This window comes from Callospermophilus lateralis, chromosome 9, assembly GCF_048772815.1.
Source record: "Callospermophilus lateralis isolate mCalLat2 chromosome 9, mCalLat2.hap1, whole genome shotgun sequence".
In the NCBI taxonomy this organism is placed as follows: domain Eukaryota; kingdom Metazoa; phylum Chordata; class Mammalia; order Rodentia; family Sciuridae; genus Callospermophilus; species Callospermophilus lateralis.
Genome location: NC_135313.1, coordinates 52,667,970 through 52,690,458, shown reverse-complemented (window position 1 = coordinate 52,690,458; position 22,489 = coordinate 52,667,970). Strand labels below are relative to the sequence as shown.

The following is a 22,489-nucleotide window of genomic DNA, read 5'->3' as shown; positions in this document are numbered from 1 at the left end:
AAGAAATCAGTTGGGCACAGTTAGGGCAGGATTGCAATTGCAAAGCCAGCCTCAGTAGCTTAGCAAGGCCCTAAGCAACTTAGCAAGACCCTGTCTCAAAATAAAAAAAATAAAAAATGGGTTGGGAATGTGGCTTGATGGTTAAGCATACCTGGGTTCAATCTCTGGTACATTCCCCCCTCCCCAAAGAAAGAGAATAAATCAAATATCAATAATCAGATATTATTTATTGCAAGAATTCTAAAAGCACTCATCATGTTTCCAACTACCTATTTTTAAAACTCATTCTGTTAGAGTAAGCTGAATGCTCAATGTCATCACTGAAGAAATAATATGACTTGCTGGGAATGGAACCACCATTCGACCCAGCTATCGCCTTCCTCGGACTATTCCCTGACGACCTTAAAAGAGCATACTATAGGGATACTGCCACATCAATGATCATAGCAGCACAATTCACAATAGCTAGATTGTGGAACCAACCTAGATGCCCTTCAATAGATGAATGGATAAAAAAAATGTGGCATCTATACACAATGGAGTATTATGCAGCACTAAAAAATGACAAAATCATGGAATCTGCAGGGAAATGGATGGCATTAGAGCAGATTATGCTAAGTGAAGCTAGCCAATCCTTAAAAAACAAATGCCAAATGTCTTCTTTGATTTAAGGAGAGCAACTAAGAACTGAACAGGGGGAAAGAGCATGAGAATAAGATTAACATTAAACTGAGACGAATGAAGGGAGGGAAAGGGAGAGGGAAGGGAAATTGCATGGAAATGGAAGGAAAACCACATCGTTATACGAAATCACATATATGAGGTTGTGAGGGGAAAGGGGGGGGAGGGAGAGAATGGAACAACAACAGATGAGGTAGAGAGGGAAGATGGGAGGGGAGAGGAGGGGGGATAGTAGGGGATAGGAAAGACAGCAGAATACAACAGTCACTAATATGGCATTATGTAAACATTGTGAATGTATAACTGATGTGATTCTGCAATTTGTATTTGGGGTAAAAATGGAAAAGCATAACTCACATGAATCAAATGTATGAAAGATGAAAAAAAAATAAAAAAATAAAAAATATTAAAAAAAAAAAGAAATAATATGACTTTAATCTAAATACTATATATAAAAAGATAAAATATTTTTAGAATTCCAGTTTGAAATGTCTATATATTTCTCTATATGGTATAAATAATACTTAGTAAAAGTCACAAAATAGAAATTATCAGGAAAAAAAAACATTTAGAATGAAAGAGTTAGATATAATCCAATCAGATACCTACCTGCATCACCTTTTGCTGAATCTCTTCTAATTGGGTGCGCTTACTACGCTGTCTACATACTTCCTGGTAGCGGGTGTACTGCTCTCGGAGTGAATCTAATAATTTCATAACCTGTGGCTGCGCAAGCAGTTCATCATCCATAGGAGACCACGAGACCCCGCCATCAGAGCCATTAAATCGACGCTGCTGTAATTCGGATAATAATTCATGCCCTTTACAAATAAAAGATACTTGTAATTAATACCCATAAGGAAATACAATTTGTTTTTAAAAACTATCCACCTGTCTATCTTCTAGGTCATAAGCAGTAAAATACAAAGAAGAAAATTATATCACAATAAATAGAAAAATTGCATATGTGCATATAAATACATATATATATATACAAAAAAATTATTAAAGTGCCCTATCATATATCACAAATACATATGCTACAGATATATGCTATGTAACAGAAAGTATAGTATAGCATATATATGGTGATATATAATTTCTATCTGTTTTATCTATGACATTCTTGTTTTTGGTGGATTTATTACTTAGAACACTATGCCAATCAATCATGTTTTCCGATAGGGCAGAATTATACTCTGGGATTTCTGTATGATGATATTAATCCAAGCTATATAAGACTTCAGTATTGATCTCTATTAACATCTCATCACAACACTTAAAAGTTGACAATGAAACAGATGTATGTTTAGCATAAATAAAATTTTCATTACAAATAATCTCTGTAAAATCTCCACAACATATTAACTGTGAATCATAAAACATACTAGTGTGAGAACTGCATTGAATGTGATTCAATTATAGCAAGCTCATGTAGGAAATCAACTCATTTACAACTAAATCCACTTATTTACAACAAAAGCTGTAAATATGTGCACAATTTTAAAAGTAAAGATTATTTTTCCAGGATAAAATGATTGTTATTTTGGTACCAAAACAATACATGATATTTAAATTCTTTTACTTTTAATTCAGTAAAATATGACTTTTTAAATGACTTTCAATATACAGAAAGAGAGCTATTTCCAATCTCTAAATAAATAAATAAGTAAACAAAATTTCCTAAACCTCTCCACATTATACTTTGTAATCTCTATCTGAAGAGTTAATAGCACATAAAAAAGACTTAGTGGCATATAAAATTAATTTTAAAATACAAATTTTAGAAGTTTCTTAATTCACCAGGTGCAGTGGTGCACACCTATAATCCCAGCGGCTCAGGAGACTGAGGCAGGAGATCATAAGTTCGAAGCCAGCCTCAGCAATTTAGTGAGGCCCTAAGAAACTCAGTAAGACCTTGTCTCTAAAATAAAATATTGAAAGGACTAGGTATCTGTTTCAATGGTTAAGTACCCCTGGGTTCAATCCCTGATACAAAAAAAAAAAAGTTTCTTAATTCAATGTCTTAAAATAAGCAGTTTTCAAAATATTAAACATACACATGGAATTAAATTCTAAACATAGAGTGGAACTGGTAGTCTATTTTAACATTTAAGCATAATTCAGAGGGTACAAGTATTTCTTTGTTCTCTAAGGAAGATCTATGACACATTGAACATTAGGACAACAGAGTTACAACAAAGATATTCAAAATTTATTACTCCTCATCACATCTTAAAACTGGAAAAACTCCTGTTTAAAACACATCTCTTTGCACAAATCTCCGTATATAAAATCAAAAGCATAATATCAGAACACATTAATTTTTTCCTACTCTGGCAACTGTTACCCTTAATGTTGGCCTTTTAGATACCACTTCCATTAGAGAAACAGCACGACATCATTATTTCAAAGAACATATTCTGAAAGCACACTGTCTGGGTTAAGATCCCAACTCTAGCATTTACTGGCTGAATAACCTACAAAAATTACTTAACCTTCTTGTGCTTCCATTTCCTCCTCTTAATATTGGGATGATAACAGTACAGACTTCACAGGGTTGTAGTAAAGAATTAATGAGTTAACATAAATAAAGTGCTTAGAAGAGTGCCTGTCCCACAGTCAGACTAGAATTATGAGCTATTTATTGGAAAAAGTGGATAGAAATAAAATTGTGGTATTTCCAATGGAAAGAATTCCAACTTTTTCTCCAGGAATGTGTGACACAACAACTATGGATCTATGGGTAGAACACACCTGGCAAGCTCCACAGAGCACTCACTGTGCAAGGTCACTGCAGACAGCTAAGGGGTTATTGCCTCTGCATTGAGACCTGTTTTTTTCTTAAATACATGACAATAGTGGAATGCATTACACTCATTATTACTCATATACAGCACAATTTTTCATAACTCTGTATGTAAAGTATGTTTACGCCAAATTATGCCATTATACATGTACTCTTTTTTTTTTTTTGCATTACAATTCTCAATACACATATATACCCCAATTTTGAGCTATGGAGAGAATTTAAGCTTATTTGATCTTGTACAAGTTTTCTGTTTGTTTGTATCTCTAAGGTTTGGCTTCATCAAGTACAAAGTAGAGAGAATAAAACTATCTTAGAAGGTTGTCAGGAGAATGAAAGATGAAAACACAGTACCTGGTACAAGGTGAATATTCAATAATTCTCACAGCCATGTAATGAAACAGAAAGTTTCACCTCCGTATTGCAAAATAGAAAATAAATCTCAACATTTTGAGAGAAATAAAAATTACCATTATCAATTTTTTAAATATTATACAGTATGTTAACATAGTATTATTAGGTTACACCAAAAAGCAGTTTAAAAATATGTCCCATCAAAAACACTCATAAATCAAAGGCATTTCTGTACATCAGTAACAAATCCTCTGAAAGAGAAATTAGGAAAATGACCCCATTCACAGTAGCCTCAAAAAAAAAAAAAAATAAAATAAAATACTTGGGAATCAAATTAATGAAAGAGTTTTAGACCTTTACAATGAAAACTTACAGAATGCTAAAGAAAGAAATTAAAAAAGACCTTAAAAGACGAAAAGATCTCCCATGTTCTTGGATAGACAGAATTAATATTGTCACAATGACCATACTGCACTATACAGATTTAATGCAATTCCAATCAAAATACCAATGACATTCCTCATAGAAAAAGCAATTATGAAATTCATTTAGAAAAATAAGAGACCCAGAACAATCAAAGCAATCTTTAGGATATGACATAAATCTTCTTCATTAGCAAAAAGAGTTCAGTAGGTGGCATCACAATACCAGACTTTAATTATACTATAAAGCAACCAACAAAAATGGCATGGTATTCGCACCAAAACAGACTTGTAGATCAATGGTACAGATTAGAGAACACAGAGCAAACCCACACAAATACAGTTATCTCATACTAGACAAAGGTGCCAAAAACATACATTAGAGAAAAGATGGCCTCTTCAACAAATGATGCTGGGAAAACTGTAAATCCATATGCAGTAAAATAAAATTAAGCCCGTATCTCTCACCATGCACAAAACTCAACTCAAAGTGGATCAAGGGCCTAAGAATTAGACTAGAAGAAAAAGGTAGGCCATGTTGGATTGGGCCCCTATTTCCTTAACAAGACTCCTAAAGTGCAAGAAATAAAATCAAGAATCAACTAATGGGATTGATTCACACTGAGAAGCTTCTTCTCAGCAAAAGAAACAATCAGTGAGGTGAACAGAGAGACTACAGAATGGGAGCAAATTTTTACCATATGCACATCAGATAGAGCACTAATCTCCAGGATTTATAAAAAGAAATCAAAAAAGTTAACATCAAAAAATCAAATAACCCAATAAATAGGCTAAAGAATTGAACAGACACTTCTCAGAAGATATACAATCAATGAACAAATATATGAAAAAAATGTTCAACATCTCTAGCAATTAGAAAAATGCAAATTAAAACTACACTGAGATTTCATCTCACTCTAGTCAGAATGGCAAATATCAAGAACACAAATAACAATAAGTGTTGGCAAAAATGTGGGGGGAAAAAGCACACTCTTACATTGCTGGTGGGACTGCAAATTAACGTAATCAATCTGGAAAGCAGTATGAAGATTCCTGAGAAAACCTGAAATGGAACCACCATTTGACCCAGCTATCCCACTCCTCGGTTTACACCCAAAGAACTTAAAAACAGCATACTACAGTGATGCAGCCACATCAATGTTTATAGCAGCACAATTTAGCTATTTTGAATTCACAATAGCTAAATTGTGGAACCAACCTAGATGACCTTCAATAGATAAATGGATAAAGAAACTGTGGTATATATACACAATGGAATATTACTCAGCATTAAAAGAGAATAAAATCATGGCATTTGCAGGTAAATGGGTAGAATTGGAGGATATCATGCCAAGTTAAGTAAGCCAATGCCCCAAATCCCAAGGTCGAATGTTTTCTCTAATAAGTGGATGCTGATCCATAATGGGGGTGGGGGGAGCATGGGAGGAATGAAGGAACTTTAGATAGGGTAAAGGGGAGGGAGGGAAGGGAGGTGATATGGGGGAAGGAAAAATGGTGGAATGAGATTGACATCAATACCCTAGGTACATGTATAAAGACATGAATACTGTGACTATACTTTGTGTACAACCAGAGAAATGAAAAATTGTGCTCCATTTGTGTACTATGAATTGAAATGCATTCCGCTGCCATGTATAACAAACTAGAATAAATAAAAAAGACTTTCCCATCAAATTCCTACAATATGTACCACATAGTGCTGACAATGTCTACTTAATGAACAATTGGTTTATTGAATTAGTATCAGTAATACATATGTTTTCTTCTTACCTGTCTGAAGAACTGTTTCAGGATCAACTGATGGAAGAAAGTTTAAATCCACAGATCTGGAAAACACCAAAAATGCAACTTTTTAAAAGTTATAGTATTTTCATATAACTTAAGAGATCCCTTTACATGTAATATCAAAATGGGTACACAAGTATTCCATTTCCACCATGTTTATCTCAGGGAAATATATTAGAAAAAAAAATTAAATTCTAGCAGCCAGAGAAATACCAATGTGATAAACCATGAAATTTTAAGATCATAAAATTATACAAATTGGAAAATATAGTTAATTGTGCAATACAGCATTATTTAAAATATACCAAAAGAATACATTATCATGTTAATCCACTGAACATTAGTTTCAAAATGAAGCTTCTAATTATATAGAAACCCAGAACTGTAACATAAAAAATGTATGCAGCTATTCTCCAATCAAAAGCTTTCTTATCTAAGGGCTAAAATGTAGCTCAGTGGTAGAGCACTTGCCTAGCATGCACAAGGCGTTGGGTTCAATCCCCAGTACTGGGGAAAACAAAAAAAAAAGTTTACTTATCTATCACAACTTTTCATAGCTTCAAATATTTTTGATACTGTGTGTGTGTGTGTGTGTGTGTGTGTGTGTGTGTCCTGCCAATTATATTCTCTTTGCTGTTCCAATTATGTTTCTTATACAGCTGGACTTCTGACTTTATTTTCTTAAACACATATGAGAAAGAGATGCTTGAGGAAAGAAAGGGATCATGCTGCTGTATGCTCTAACTGTTCAGTTTTGAGCTAAAACCCTGTATCCCGCCAAATGATCTAGGCCCTCCCCTCTTGTGGAGCCTAGATGCTTCCTGAAGATTAACATAAAGGAGGTTGATGAAAATTTGTAAGAGAAGGACTTTATTATCTGGGTATAAAAGAAACAGCAATAACACTTCAGTGCATTGAGGAGGGGTTGGCAAATACAAGATTTTATTTAATACTTCACGTAGACATGTAAACCAGCATTTCCAAAGTGTTTCTCAAAACACTGAACAAGATTAGGTAAAGTAAAAGGCTTCCCATCACTACATGGAAAGTTTTAAGGAAGCAATGAACAGGTTTCTCTGCTACAGTGCTTCCTCAGAGCTTAGCCTGAAATGTTTACAGTCATTCTCAGGGAGGGAAAATTAACTGACAGCACTAACCTCCCTGACCATGGACTCATTTTCTATAGACATCCTCTTCAAACGTCTTTTCTGGGGAAAATAACTAAAACGTATTAAACTTCTTCTGGCCAACTAATTAAAAAGCAAGAATACTTGGTTAATGTTTAATCAAGCACCTTGTGTGACATTTTCAATTCATAAACTATATGTGACTATGTAATAGTTACATATACCATCATATACTTAAATATTTATGTTTTTATATGACATCTCAGGGTAGTAACTTCCTATGATAACTTTAATTAGGTTTATATTTAAGCTATTTGTATTCACATTTTGACTGTTTTAATTGAGATTTGGTATTGATACTAAAGATTCTCTTATCTCTCTCTGCCCTTATTATTTCAGGTAATCGACTACATCTGGATTCACAGAATAACATGATAGACTTTTATTAATGTTCCACTGTATATTCAAGGTTATAAGCAAAGGAGCTATCCAAGGATCTCTGCTGATTCCTTCAAATTTCCTAATAAAATAAATGCAATTCATCATATCAATAGAATTAAAAATAAAAATCATATGATTACCTTAATAGATGCAGAAAAAGCATTTGAGAAAATAGAGCATTCTTTCATGTTCAAAACACTAGAAAAATTAGGGATAGCAGGAACATACCTCAATGTTATAAAAGCTACATATGCTAAACTCCAGGCCAACATCATTCTAAATGGAGAAAATTTGAAAGTATTCCCTCTAAAAACTAGAAAAAGAAAGGAATGCCCACTTTCACCACTTCTATTCAACACAGTCCTTGAAACTCCAGCCAGAGCAATCGAACAGAGGAAAGAAATTAAAGGGATACGAATAAGAAGAGCTCAAATTAGCCCTATTTGCTGATGACATGATCCTATATTTAGAAGACTAAAAAACTCCACTAGAAACTTCTAGAACTCATAAATGAATTCAGCAAAGTAGCAGGATATAAAATTAACACCCATAAATTAAGTGCATTCCTATATACCAATGATGAATCAGCTGAAAGAGAAATTAAGAAAACTATCCCATTCACAATAGCCTCAAAAAAATAAAATAAAATGCTTGGGAATCAATCTAACAAAAGAGGCAAAATACCTCTACAACAATGAAAACCACAGCAGAACACTAAAGAAAGAAAATGAAGATCTTAGAAGATGGAAAGATCTCCCATGTTCTTGGATAGGCAGAATTAATACTGTCCAACTGGCCATACTACCCAAAGCACTATACAGACTTGATGGAATTCCTATTAAAATTCCAACGATGTTCTTCATAGAAATAGAAAAAGGAGTCATGAAATTCATTTGGAAAAATAAGAGACCCAGAATAGCCAAAGCAATCCTTAGTGAGAAAAGTGAAACAGTAGGCATCATAATGCCAGACCTTAAATTATACTACAGAAGTATAGTAACAAAAATGGCATGGTACTGGCACCAAAACAGACATGAAGGCCAATGGTACAGAATTGAAGACACAGAGACAAACCCACATAAATATAGTTATCTCATTCCTACTAGACAAAGGCACCATAAACATACATTGGAGAAAAGATAGCCTCTTCAACAAATGGTGCTAGAAAAACTAGAAACCCATATGTAATAGAATGAAATTTAACACCTCTCTCTCTCCACAAAAACTCAAAGTAGATCAAAGACCTAAACATTAAACCAGAGATCCTGCCCCTGCTAGAAGAATGTAGGCCCAAATTTCTATCACATCAGCTTACAAAGGGACTTTCTCAACAAGACTCCTAAAGCGCAAGAAGTACAACCAAAAATCAACACATGGGATAGTATGAATCGAAAAAGCTTCTTTTCAGCAAATGAAACAATCAGTAATGTAAAAAAGGAGCCTACAGAATGGTAAAAATATCTTTGCCTCCTGCACCTCAGAAAAAGCATTAATCTCCATGATATATAAAGAACTCAAAAAACTTAACACCAAAAAACCAAATAACCCATCAATAAATGGGCAAAGGAACTGAACAGGCATTTCAATGAAGAAGAAAATGAATGGTCAACAAATATATGAAAAAAAAATGTTCAATGTCTCTAGCAATTAGAGAAATGCATATTAAAATTTTTCTCACTCCAGTCAGAATGGCAATTATCAAAAATACAAATAACAGTAAATATTGGTAAGGATGTGGGGGGAAACGGTACACTCATACATTGCTGGTGGGACTGCAAATTGGTGCGACCAATCTGAAAAGCAGTAGGGAGATTCCTTAGAAAAACCTGGAATAGAACCACCATTTGACCCAGTTATCCCACTCCTAGGTTTATACCCAAAGGACTTAAAATCAACATACTAAGTAATGCAGCCACATCAATGTTTATAGTAACTCAATTCACAATAAGCTAGGGAACCTTCCCAGGTATCCTTTAACAGCGTGCACGCGTGCGCGCGCACACACACACACACGCACACACAGGAATATTACTCATCCATAAAAAAAGACTTTATGGCTTTTGCTGGCAAATGGACGGAGCTGGAGACTATCATGCTCAGTGAAATAAGCCAATCTCAAAACAAAACAAAACAAAACAAAGGCCAAATATCTCTCTGATATCCAGATGCTAACACACAATAAGTGAGGGACAGTGGTAGAAGTTCATTGGAAGAGGGAAGGGAATAGAAGTTCACTGGATTAGACAAAGGGAAATGAAGGGAACGGAAAGGAGATGGGAATAGTAAAGACAGCAGAATGAATCAGATATGGGAATATATGACTATATGATCGAGTGAAACCCCACATCCTGTACAACCACAAGAATGGGATCCTAATTAGAGCAGTTATACTCCATGTAAGCATAATAAGCATAATATGTCAAAATACACTCCATTGTGATGTATATCTAAAAACAATAAATTTTTAAAAAGAATAAAAGAAAAAATAATTTCCTAATGAAAAATTATTATCCCAGTGACCAGTAATAATCAAGAGACTGGAAGCAGTTATTTGCTTCCTTAAGTGCTTTTTATCTAGGAAGAGAGGAACTCACCCATCTAAAGAAAAATGAATACTGGCAAGGTTGTAAAGTTCAATGATAAATCCGTTAAACCTGTTAAAATGATAAATCTAGGTACTTACATTTAAACAACAGAATTAATTATTACTTCAACAAGTATCATAAAATATCAAGTTCCCTAAATTCATGAATATCACATTTGTATAAGGCTGGAGGAAGTTCTTAAAAGTTAGGCATTTAAGCACTAATGTATTTAAATAAAATTATAATTTTATTTCAAGCTGCAACTGTTTTCATATTCTTTATAGGGAAAGACTAGAACTAAAAAAGGTAGAAAATTATTTCAAAAATATGTTCTTGCAACTTATTATTTTCTGCAGTGTCAGAAAAAAAAAGTATATTGCTATTCAAAAAAAAAGAAATGGCTTTTGTAAAGAAACTTTGATTCAAATGAGTATGTTTTACGTATAAAGAAAACTCTCATAAATATGTACGTACATCAATTTTGACTGAGTGGACATTTATTTATCATAGTTCTTTTAACTTGCACTAACAATACAGGTATCTTTTAACTGACAAATCATAACTTGGCAAGAATATAATTACATACCACCAACCACTTACCTTTCTTTCTCTTGCTGGTTTGCTTTATCACTTCCATTATTAATCAAAGCAAGTTCATCCAACAATGATGTAGATTCCTTTGTAAACTTCTCAAAAACCTACAATATGAAATTTTATTAATATACTAAGAATAGTCTTAAAAATTATTATGCAATAGGATTTTCAGTTAAGAACCGTAATATTAGCCAGGATTCCCTTTCCTTCCCAGGAAGTCAATTCAGTTCAATCACCAGAGCACAAGAACACAAAGCCGCATCCTAAACAGTGAACAGTTTCAATGCAAAAGGGGTTTTTAAAAAGGAACATTAAGAAATTATTCTGATCCCTCATTCAGACAAGTTTATTTTTATCCTTGTGTTTCTTAGAGAAAATCTGTAACACCAAATTTCATAACTATATGAATGTTACTTAAACCAGTTCAAGTGCTTTTATTCTAGTTGGATATTTCTTCCTCTTATTCTATCAACAGTTCACAGTGGTTTAGAGTTTTACAGATAAGCATGTTACATGAAAATAAATTCATTATAATTCTAACATGATTTCTTCAAATACTTCTAAAAAGGGATTTGGACAAATCTTCAAACCTATGTAATAAAGTGGATGAATATTGTCTGATATCACTATTCAAGTACAGTAGAAACGATTATCCAAAGATTACCAAAAGGTCATTATTCTCCAGTAAAATTAGCACATAACGTAATTTGAAGACTATTGTCTCAATAGCTCAATAAAACAAAGTCATATGAAACACAACAGAAGATTTCAGAAGTTTGGATAAACAAGACACTTTTCAGAAATGAAAAGTTTACTGTGTCAAACTGCTCCTCAAGCCGGCAACTCAAATTGATGTTTAAATATCCTCTGAAAATGGTACTTCGACTAGATTACTTCTGAAAATATTGTGTTACTGTTATTCTACCTAAAACATTTATAACTTTTATTGATGCTACTAATGGCAATCATAATAGCTAATAGTGTTATTATATTATACTGGGTGCTGTTCTAAATGCTTTAGTGTAGGTATATTCATTTCTTCTTACCCACAGTCTCACGAGGCAATTCTATTATTATCTACCACATTGAAAATGTGAATCTGAGGCACGGAGAGAGGAAATGCACTACTGAAAATCATGTACACAGCAACTGCCATGAGGATTCTTTCTAATCAAGGGAGCGTGATTCCAGAATATTTGTCCACCAACACTATGGAATGCAATGTATCTTTCCATTTTTGCAAAAAAAAAAAAAAAAAAAAAGAAAACTAAACTACATTTTAGTTGATTAAAGCAATGAAGTTTTCAAAAATGTCTTATTTACATGCAGTTAACATTTTATCTCATCATAATATACCAACCAGCCTCTTATTTAACCAGTCCATGTGATCATAGGTGAGACTCCCACCAAAATCTTCTGTTAATTGGCATGGTTCTATATAACGGGTCAATTTATTGGCAGATACTAAAATAACCTACAATGAAAAAAAAAAAAAGAAGAAACATTTAGTAAACCACTATTAAAGTCTATGAAAATAAGTAGAATTAGGTTATATGCAATCTTGTTTCAATGTGATAACATATATTTAGTTAATGCAACAGCATTTAAAATCAATCCAATAAATTATAGATGTCTGCTAAAAATCTATCAAAAAACTAGTTTTTTATTAGAGCATCACAGTTATACACAGTCATTGGATTTACCTGACAAAATCGTACAAACATGGAATTTGACTTACTCCCTTTCAGTTCCCACTCCCTTCTCTCTTCTCTCCCTCTATTCTCTTTCCTTTCCTCTATTCATCTTCCTTGTACTCACTTGTTTTTAATGGGTGCTTTCTACACACAAAGGTGAAATTCCCTGTGGTACATTTATATATGCACAAAACTGATTTTGTTAAATTCATTATGCATTTCCTTCCTTTCCAATCCTCCTCCCTCCCTCTTGATCTCCTTCTTTCACTCTAATCTTCCCAATATGTTTATGATATGATCCCCTGCCCTCCACCCCTCACCTTCTTTCCCTATTTTCCACTAGCTTCCACATGACAGAAAACATTTGACCCTTGATTTTCTTTCTTTTTTGATGCTAGGGATTAAACCCAGGGCACTTACCCACTGAGCAACATCCCCAGCCCTTTTTTATTTTTTATTTTGAGACAGGGCTTCACTAAATTGCTAAGGCTGGCTTTGAACTTGTGATCCTCCTGCTTCAGCCTCTCAAGCTGCTGGTATCGTAGGTGTGAGCTACATCCACCTCAACCCTTGATTTTCTGAGTCTGGATTATTTCACATAGCATGATAGTCTCCAGTTCCATTCATATGGTTGAGTGAAATTCCATTTATATATAGCACATTTTCTAAATCCATTCATTTATTAACAGGCATCTGAGCAGATTCCATAATTTGGCTATTATGAATTGTGCTGCTATAAGCATTGTAGTAGCTGTATCACTCTAATATGCTGATTTTAGTTCCTGGTAAAAGTATAGCTGGGTCATATAGTGGTTCCATTCCTAGCTTTTTGAGGAATCTCCACACTCTTTTCCAAAGTAGTTGTACTAATTTGCAGTCCTGCCAACAATGTGTAAGTGTATATTTTCCTCCCACATCCTCATCAGCTCTATTATTATTTGTATTCTTAATCATTGCCATTCTGACTAAATGAGATGAAATCTTGTATTTCATTTAAACTAAATTCATTTAGTTTCAATTTGTATTCCCCTGTTGATAGAGATGTTGAATGTTTTTTCATATATTTGTTGGCCATTTGTGTTTCTTCTTTTGAGAAAAGTCTACTTAGTTCTTTTGCCTGTTTACTGATTGTGTTATTGGTGTGTGTTGGGGGAGAGGTGTTGTGTTACATTTTTTACGTTCTTTGTATATTCTGGATATTAACTCAGAGGAGTAGCTGGCAAAGATTTTCTCCCATTCCCCAGGTTCTTTCTTCATCCTCTTAAACACATCCTTTGTTGTGCAGATGCTTTTTTAATTTGTTAATATCCCATTTATTGATGTTATGAATAACATCATGGTTTTATTTCTTGAGGTTTAGGATCAAAAACATTTGATAATACTAACATTTTAAAGAACAAAAGCTATTAGCCACTAGTTGAAATATTTTTAAAAATATTTAATCACTATTAACAATGTCTTAGTAATAAAAACTAATTCCTTATTGTAATGATGCAATCAGCAAAAAAATTTTTTATCTTAAAATTAGCTGGGTGGGGCTGGGGCTGTGGCTCAGTGGTAGAGCGCTCGCCTAGCATGTACGCAGCCCTGGGTTCCATCCTCAGCACCACATGAAAACAAATAAATTAAAGAATAAAGGTATTGTGTCCAACTGTAACTAAAAAATAAATATTTTTTTAAAATTAGCTGGGTGTACTGAAATGATAATGAAATATTTTCTAGTTCAATCCTATAGAAACATGTGGTATCCAAACACCATTTCTCATTAAAAGGAATTGGGGTTCCTTGGAGATGAAGAAATATACTTCATGAGCCCGGAACATATTCTCATCCAGATTATTAAAAAAAAAAAATCAAAGACCACTACAGTGGTGCCAAAAGAGTTTGAAAAGACCTCCACAGATAAATATGTGACAATCTACACATCAGTAAGGATAACAATGCCATGGATTAAAATATTAAATGTGTTTAAATCATTGACCTTATACTGATACAAAAGAAATGACAAAATTTAGACTAAACTATGGAACAAACTTACTGAAAACCAGCAAATAAACAGAAATAAACATTTACCACTGGATGAATGAATAATACAAGTAAGTGTTCAAGTCAGGAAACAAAGAAGGAATAGTAGAACTAGATCACAATTTTGCAATTTTTAATTAACTAAGAGATCAAGACACTGAACATCACTACCGTTAACATCATACACCAAAAAAAAAAAAAAAAGAAAAAGAAAAGAAAAAGAAAAAGAAAAAGAAAATCAACTTCTATCAATCATCTTGTGGCCCAGGAGCCCATCATCGCCCTATGAATGACCTTGGAAAAATAAGTCAAATCTGAGTGTAACCACTACCTAAATCCAACTTTCAATGTATGGAAATGCAGAAGTTGAAGAAGGCAGAAAAACAGGTCAGACTACACCATAGGGATGCTCGCGACAATATGTTCAGGATGGGAAACTGCAGGATGGGAAACTATAGGACAGATCAATCTGTCCCAGAAAATGATGAATTAAAAAGAGAGAGAGAAACTAAAGATTAAAAAGGCTTATCCAATGACAAATATAGAATCTCACAACCAATAATAGGAGAATTATACATTCATATCAAGCAAACATGAAGTATTTAAAAAAACCTGTCTGCACATTAGTCCATGAAGAAAGCCTTGGTAAATATCAAAGAAATTTACACATTATATCATGACAACAAAATCAGGCTAGAATTCAATAATCTAATCAGAAATGATTAAACTATTCTAAAACCATACTCACTTAGGCATCTCAACCAACCACATTGTGTGGACATTGTTCAGATCATAATAAAAAAAACAATTCAATCAATCTCTATGTATGTATGATTTATATAAAAATTTTTAAATAAAACTTAAAATGTATTACACGTAATTAACTTACATGTGACAAATAACATCTATCAGGTAATTAGAAACTCAAAACCTGCTGCCTCTTGATATTAAGAAATTATTTCTTTTAAGGTTAGATAATGGTACTAGGTTATAGTTTGTACAGTCTTTATGTTTTAGGAACACTAAAATATTTACAGATAAATTGATATATTACAATTTTTTCACTGTAATATGGATTGGAGAAAGGGGATAAGGATTGGGGATGGGGCAGGACTAACCATGTGTTGATGGTTGTTGGACTTGAATATGGAAATACTCAGAGTTAACTATAATATTGTTTACCTGTTTACATTTTTGAGTTTAAAATTCCTCATAATAAAAAATTATGAGAAAGAAAAAGAAATACATAAATCTGTGTTTAAAAAAAAGAAAAAAACTTCCCAGTAAGAAAATTTCAGGCACAGTTTACAAGGGAGTTTTAAAGAAAAAAGAACAGATAATTTTAATCTTAAATGTTTCCAGACCCCAACAATGCCAGGGACATTCCCAACTGGTCTTATCATTCTAGAACAATGCTGATACCCAAGGACAATATAATTAAAAAAAAAAAACACACAAGGGATCTGTTAAACTTTAAGGCTGCCAATAATAAGCGTTAGCAAGACCATGGAGCAAGAAGAATTCCTATACATTCAAGTGAAATATAAATTAGAATGCCTGTTTAGGAAACAATTTGGCATTATCATATAAAGCTGGACATTTCTATAACCTATATGTGGTGCTGAGAATTGAACCTGGATATTCAGGAAAAAGAAAATCTTGAACATATTTATTAGGAGACATATACAATAATGTTCATAGTAACATCATACATAATGGCAAGGATGAAAACACCACCAATGTCCACCAATGGAGAGTGAGTAAATTGTTTTCATTCACAATGGAATATCATCCAGCCGTGAAAATTAACCTGCTACATTGGCAAAAATATGCATAAATCTTACTAAATATGTTATTTTGGAATAAACAATATTCATAAATTAATACTCATACAACTACAGATATAACCAAATACTAAGATTAGAAACCCCACATTCTTCTAAGGTTTTGTTTTTTAAAGGTATGTCTTTTAACCTACGCATTAAGAATACAAAGATGAACAGACCTGAGTTCGAGGTTGTATCATGTACTAAGGTGAATGGGGCCAGGAGGGCTCACTGATTTGTTTCAAGGTAAAAGTATTTGGGTTCTTGGGCTGGGTGGTAGGTATTGAGGAGGGCTGCTTCATTTTATATATTATATATAAAAAACATACGTTTAAAAAAATATACCAAACACTACATTAGAAAAAAAGAAGAAAGAATCAATGGGCTGGGGTGGTGGCTCAGTGGTAGAGCACTTGCCTAGCATGTGTGAGGCACCAGGGTCGATTCTCAGCACCACATATAAATAAATAAAGGCCCATTAATAATTAAACATAAATTTAAAAAAAATAAAAGAATCAAGATGAAAGGAGAATAGCTGACAGAACAAGACAGGATGAGCTCTCAACCATAAGCGGAAGAAATGGCAACTCTTCTAAGGTAGCAGGTGAGGAGGTTGGAGAAAGAGCAAGGAAAAACTGGAGGACATAGACAGGAAAGCTGAGGAAGTCGTGTGCTTTTTTTCCATTAAAAAAATAAGACATAAAAGAACACCAAATTACATTTTGGTTGGTTAAATAACGGCAAACTATATCAAACCTATTTTGCATGGAAATTTAATATTCTCTCTAGTATGAGGAGTTTGCAATACCTCCAATTCACTACTTATTTATGTATTAAGGGGAACCAATTTGAAATAAACATCTTAGAATACAAAAAAAACACTGAAAATGAATGGCACTTAGTGAAAAACTTGTCACAAAGGTCTTTATTTTATCCTCTTTTGCACTGGAGTCCAGGTAGAGTTAGCCCACAGGAACTATTCAATCTGACAAGAGACTGGGATCCACACACAGACTCTCACACCACAGAGACTGAACACAATCAAATCCCAGGAAGGAGCTTTTCCCTTCTTCAAAACCTTCAAAAGCTTTTCTTTTCCTCCTTTCCTTTCTACTAACTAGAAATACACAAATAATGAAACCAAGAAATATGTTTATTCCGTAAGGAAAAAAACTACTTGCTAAATTTCCATTTCACATCTGAAAAGATAATCCTCCCTCCTACTCTCTCTCGAAGACAAATGAACAGAAAATGTGAAAATATAATAGATGGTCTTTATGCTCTTCTACTTGCCTTAATTGGCACAATATTCTATTTAAATACTGACAAAAGTCTCTCTTTTGAAAATTCCTACTATCCTGTCTCTTATAACTTTAAATGATGTGCTATTCATTTGTTCAACGATCATTATTTAGTGGAAGCTAAATTGATTCAACAGAAGCATTATTTTTTGGAAGCTTTGTGTCTTAGTGCTGGAAACATAAAGATGAATAAGATAAGTTTCTACCAAAGATATGAAGTCTTCATTCACTTCTCTGTAATAATCCAGAGATAGCTGTCCAATGCATTCACAAAGAGAAGTAGATGCAGGTTTTCTGGTTTGTTTCTAAAGCCTACAGTTGTTGCTCCTCTGGTCATAACAACATATGGCTTTACAGGAAGAGCACAAATGTTTGTCAAATCCCTTTCTTGGGTAAAACATCATTATTTTACAGTTGGAAATATATTGACCTAGAAGCCAATCATTCCAGGTTGGTACCTGAGCTCTGCCACAAACTCACTACTTTTACAGAAGAGACCCTAAGGGAATCCACCACTGTAGGTTTATTTCCCAATCTGTTACAGAAGGCAACTGCAAGAAATGATCTATGTGTCTTTCAGCTCTAAGAGGGCATAATTCTTTTTATTAAATTTTAATTTGTCATATGACAACAGGATGCATTACAATTCATACTACACATATAGAGCACATTTTTAAATATCTCTTGTTGTACACAAGTAGAGTCACATCCTTCGTGTCTCCATATCTGTACTTAGGGTAATGATGACCATCACATTCCACTGTCTTTCCTACCCCTATGCCCTCTCCCTCTCCCTCCCTCCCCTTTTCCCCTTTGACCTATCTAGAGATCATTTAATCTTCCCATCCCCTGCCACCACAGCATACTATGGATCAGGATCCTTAAATCAGAGAAATCATTTGGCATTAGCTTTTTGGGATTGGCTCATTTCGCTTAGCATTATATTCTCCAGCTCCATCCATTTACCTGCAAATGCCATGATTTTATTCTCCTTTAATGCTGAATAATATTTCATTGTGTATCTATACCACATTTCAAGAGGGCATAATTCTAATGTGCTGTCATTGTATACATTTGAGTCATTCTCTAACATATTGTCTGTCTTACCCAGGGAGAGGTACCTTTCCACCTACCCACGTTAACCTCATCATATGTATATTTTTTCCTACATTTGTACCTTTGATAAGCAGGTTTCAAGTTTAATGGACCACAGAGAAAATAGGCCATTAAAAGTTTATTTCCATCTGAATATTTTTCTTAAAACCTCTTTTCCTAAAATCAGTTTAAAAATAAACAGTACAGATCCACTTTCTTTTATGGCATAATACATATTTAAGACTATAATATCCTTTAATGAAAATATTTTTAAAGGAAATAGTTGAATAAAATTATGGCTATTATTATATTTTAACTATGCAAAACACATCTGAATAAGTGAAGATCACAATTATGGAGAGCTAAAGTGCATCTTTTCCATATCATTAAATATTTTATAGAATCCATATTCTTACAAAATTCACAGATGGTTATTCTAAGTGAGAACAGTAGACCTGCCATGTTAATAAACAGAATTGAAATCAACACCAAAAGCACCTCAAGTTAAAGAACGTATGCAACTAACAGGGACAATCTGAACAACAGACTCAAACTCTAGCCATTGCAGATGAACAATCTGGACAACTTCCACTGTGATGAAACACCCCAGTTTCCACAACAATAATCTCATCTTTAACAGGGTGAGAGTGAGGAAAAGGGGCAGAAGACACTGTCAAAACAGTTTCTATTTTATTAGAAATATTCTTTTAGGGGGAAAAACAGTGAAGATTTGGCAACAGCAGGAAAGTATCTTACTCCATGCAGATGCTGTACTCCTAAGAACCACCTTTGCAAAAGAATCAGGAGGAAGAGAGTCTCTCCTCCAGGGCACCACAGCAATGTACGCCGTTTACAAGGGGGAGTAACTGTCCTCTAGCCTTGGGAAATGATACCACTGGCCATGAGGCAGTCCATAAACCACATCTGGTTGAGTAGACCATTTATTCAACTCTACTCCACCATCACAGAGAGATGCAATTTCTTTTTTTTTTTTTAATTTTTATTGTTGGTTGTTCAAAACATTACATAGTTCTTGACATATCACATTTCACACTTTGATTCAAGTGGGTTATGAACTCCCATTTTTACCCCGTATACAGATTACAGAATCACATCGATTACACATCAACTGATGCAATTTCACAAAAAGAGCAAACTCACTATTGAAGCAAAAAACAAAAAACAAAACAAAACAAAAAAATTGAGGAGGGAGAGAGCAGTTTGTAGGCCTGAACTAAAACCAGAATGCTAGGTAGAAAAGGAGATTTCTGGAAGTTAGAAAAGCACAAAAAGAAATTATAAAGCAAATAATCAATATGAAGAAAACACTCTTCGGGGTGAATGTTGTAAAAGATCAGAAATCTAACACCTAGCTGATTTTCTCTAAATTGTTTCATTACAGCTTCTTAAATTACAAAACAGTGGTAAGACTTCCTATATTCCTTTCTGTTATAGTCAATGAAAAAACCATTACTACAAAAAAAAAAATGGTATAAGAGTTTATTGGAGGGTCATTTCTATCTTATGGGTAATGTTTTATTACCTGGCAAAAAGGGAATCAAAAGCAAAAGAGAAAGGGGGGAGTAAGGGGGAGGGCAGAGAGAGAAGGGGAGGGGAAGAGGTTGGAAATATAGCTCAGAGGTCAAGTGCATTTGTTGCATGGCTGAAGCCCAGCACTGTACACCCAAAACGTAAAAGAACCAAATAAACACAATCAGAGTTTTGGTTAAGCTCTAGCCTCAAAGAGCAGTTATCAATAAAATTAAAACCAAAATTAGAAAATAAGCCCCCTCAATCGTATTTAGGTCAGTATATTATGTATAATCAATCCCTTTTCATCCAGTGATTCTAAACAGAAAAACAAATGACATAGTTGCTGAAAATTCTAAAGAAACATTTTCCATAACTATAGTGAAAGCTCTGAAATCCTCCAATGAAATGACTAATGAATAAGAAATAACGCTGTGAATTAGACCAAAAATTTGTTTAGTTCTTTATTATCTTCTGAAAAACTCTCAAATATTTATTAACAATATCATCTATTTTATTTAAGTGATTAATTCATAGAAACACATATCTAGCTTCAAGGCAAACCTTAAAAACAAAACAATTCCTTACCTGCTGAGAAGACGGAACCATTAACAGCATTTTTATTTCACAGGAAGTATTTTAAATGGGAAATTTTCCAAAACTATCCAGTATTTCTTTAGATTGGTCTATGGTAACTCATTAAAGCAGTATTTCCCAAATGGTTATGAAAATCTCATGAACACACTCCTTATCATGCCACAGTATTTTTCACAAAACATAATATAGAAGTAATAAACAATGAACTTGTCCTAAAGTTTTTTAAAAAAGGATTTACTATATTAATTGTAAAACACTGAATATTAAAGTGAACTTCATAACTATTTAAATGACATTTTATACCAAGATAAAAACAAAACAATTTCTTTTTTCCCACTTAACAATGACATTAATGATCTTTAGTTAATTTAAAAAATTGTGTAAACGGGGCACAGTGGTACATGCCTGTAACCCCAATAGCTCAGGATGCTCAGGCAGCAGGATCTAAGTTCAAAGCCAGTCTCAGTAACTTAGTGAGGCCCTAAGCAATTTCGCAAGACCCTGTCTCTAAATAAAATATTTTAAAAAGGGTTAGGGATGTTGCTCAGTGGTTAAGCCCTCCTGGGTTTAATCCCAGGTATGGAAAAAAAAAAAAAAAAGTTGTGTAAGACACAGAATGATCAGTCATAGTGATTATAAAATTATCAATTGTCATGTTGGATTTTAAGACTATACATATCCAACTGCTATGTATAACTATAACTCTAAAAAATTTTAAGGACTATATGTAAATTATAATGAAAAAAATGTTATTATGTCATCAAGTATGTGGGGAAAGGGAATATTTTCATAATCTAATATTTGAAATCCTAACTTCTATTCTTTAAAAAAATCTAGATTATGTTTTATAATTGTTATATATCTTTTTAAACCATAGTATATGAGAAAATGTTTGCAACCCTGTACTGGTAGATAACTCTGTAAATATGCAAAAAGTTTTTATTCTCCATAAATGAAAAATAAAAAAAAGACAAATGTGACTGAACTACACTTTATACAATTTTTACCATAATCTTTATAGTGCTAAAGACATCATACTATGAAATATAACAATTTCTATGAAATGAATGCAATTTATACATAGAGGGATTACTGTCAAGGCAATTATTAAAAAGTCTTCAAACTAATATATTTTAAATGAAAAAGCTACTTATATTTTTTAAAAGGTATTTTTGTTAAAACAATTTCTACTTTAAATCTTCAGGTTGGAAAATATCCTTGGAAAACATTTAAAAAAATAAAAAAACAACCTCTTGCTCTCAACTTAGAATACAAAATTTAAACAGAGACAACTAACATATCAAATTTCAGCAGATTCTACTATTCTGCAGTGAATGTGATTGATGTCCTCTTATAATAAAAGGTATAATTCATGTTTAAGAAAAATGCCCTTAATTCTGGAAACAGGCAAAAGATATTAAAGCTCTGGATGTTTTTTTATGAAGTGCTGGGCTTATACCTTTGACTGGCTTTCTACAGACTGATTCATAGGTATCAACCCCACTAGGGGCAGGGGTCAACTTACAGATCTAGTTCAGAAGAAATGCCAATAATTTGGTGCAAGTGATAAACTTCTGTCCAATGGAATAAGAGATATCCTCA

The 22,489-nt window shown here is 33.3% G+C and overlaps 1 protein-coding gene across 1 annotated transcript in view; it reads right to left on the bottom strand.

The window, feature by feature from the left end:
* The window catches only part of Sestd1 (SEC14 and spectrin domain containing 1), a 119,077-nt gene that overhangs the window by 28,758 nt on the left and 67,830 nt on the right, over window positions 1-22,489 (bottom strand). The window contains exons 6-9 of the mRNA XM_076866005.1: window positions 12,180-12,293; window positions 10,826-10,923; window positions 6,058-6,113; window positions 1,291-1,502 (exon numbers count right to left, since the gene is read on the bottom strand). Coding sequence (XP_076722120.1) covers window positions 1,291-1,502; window positions 6,058-6,113; window positions 10,826-10,923; window positions 12,180-12,293 — 480 coding nt within the window. The remainder of the gene's footprint in view (window positions 1-1,290; window positions 1,503-6,057; window positions 6,114-10,825; window positions 10,924-12,179; window positions 12,294-22,489) is intronic.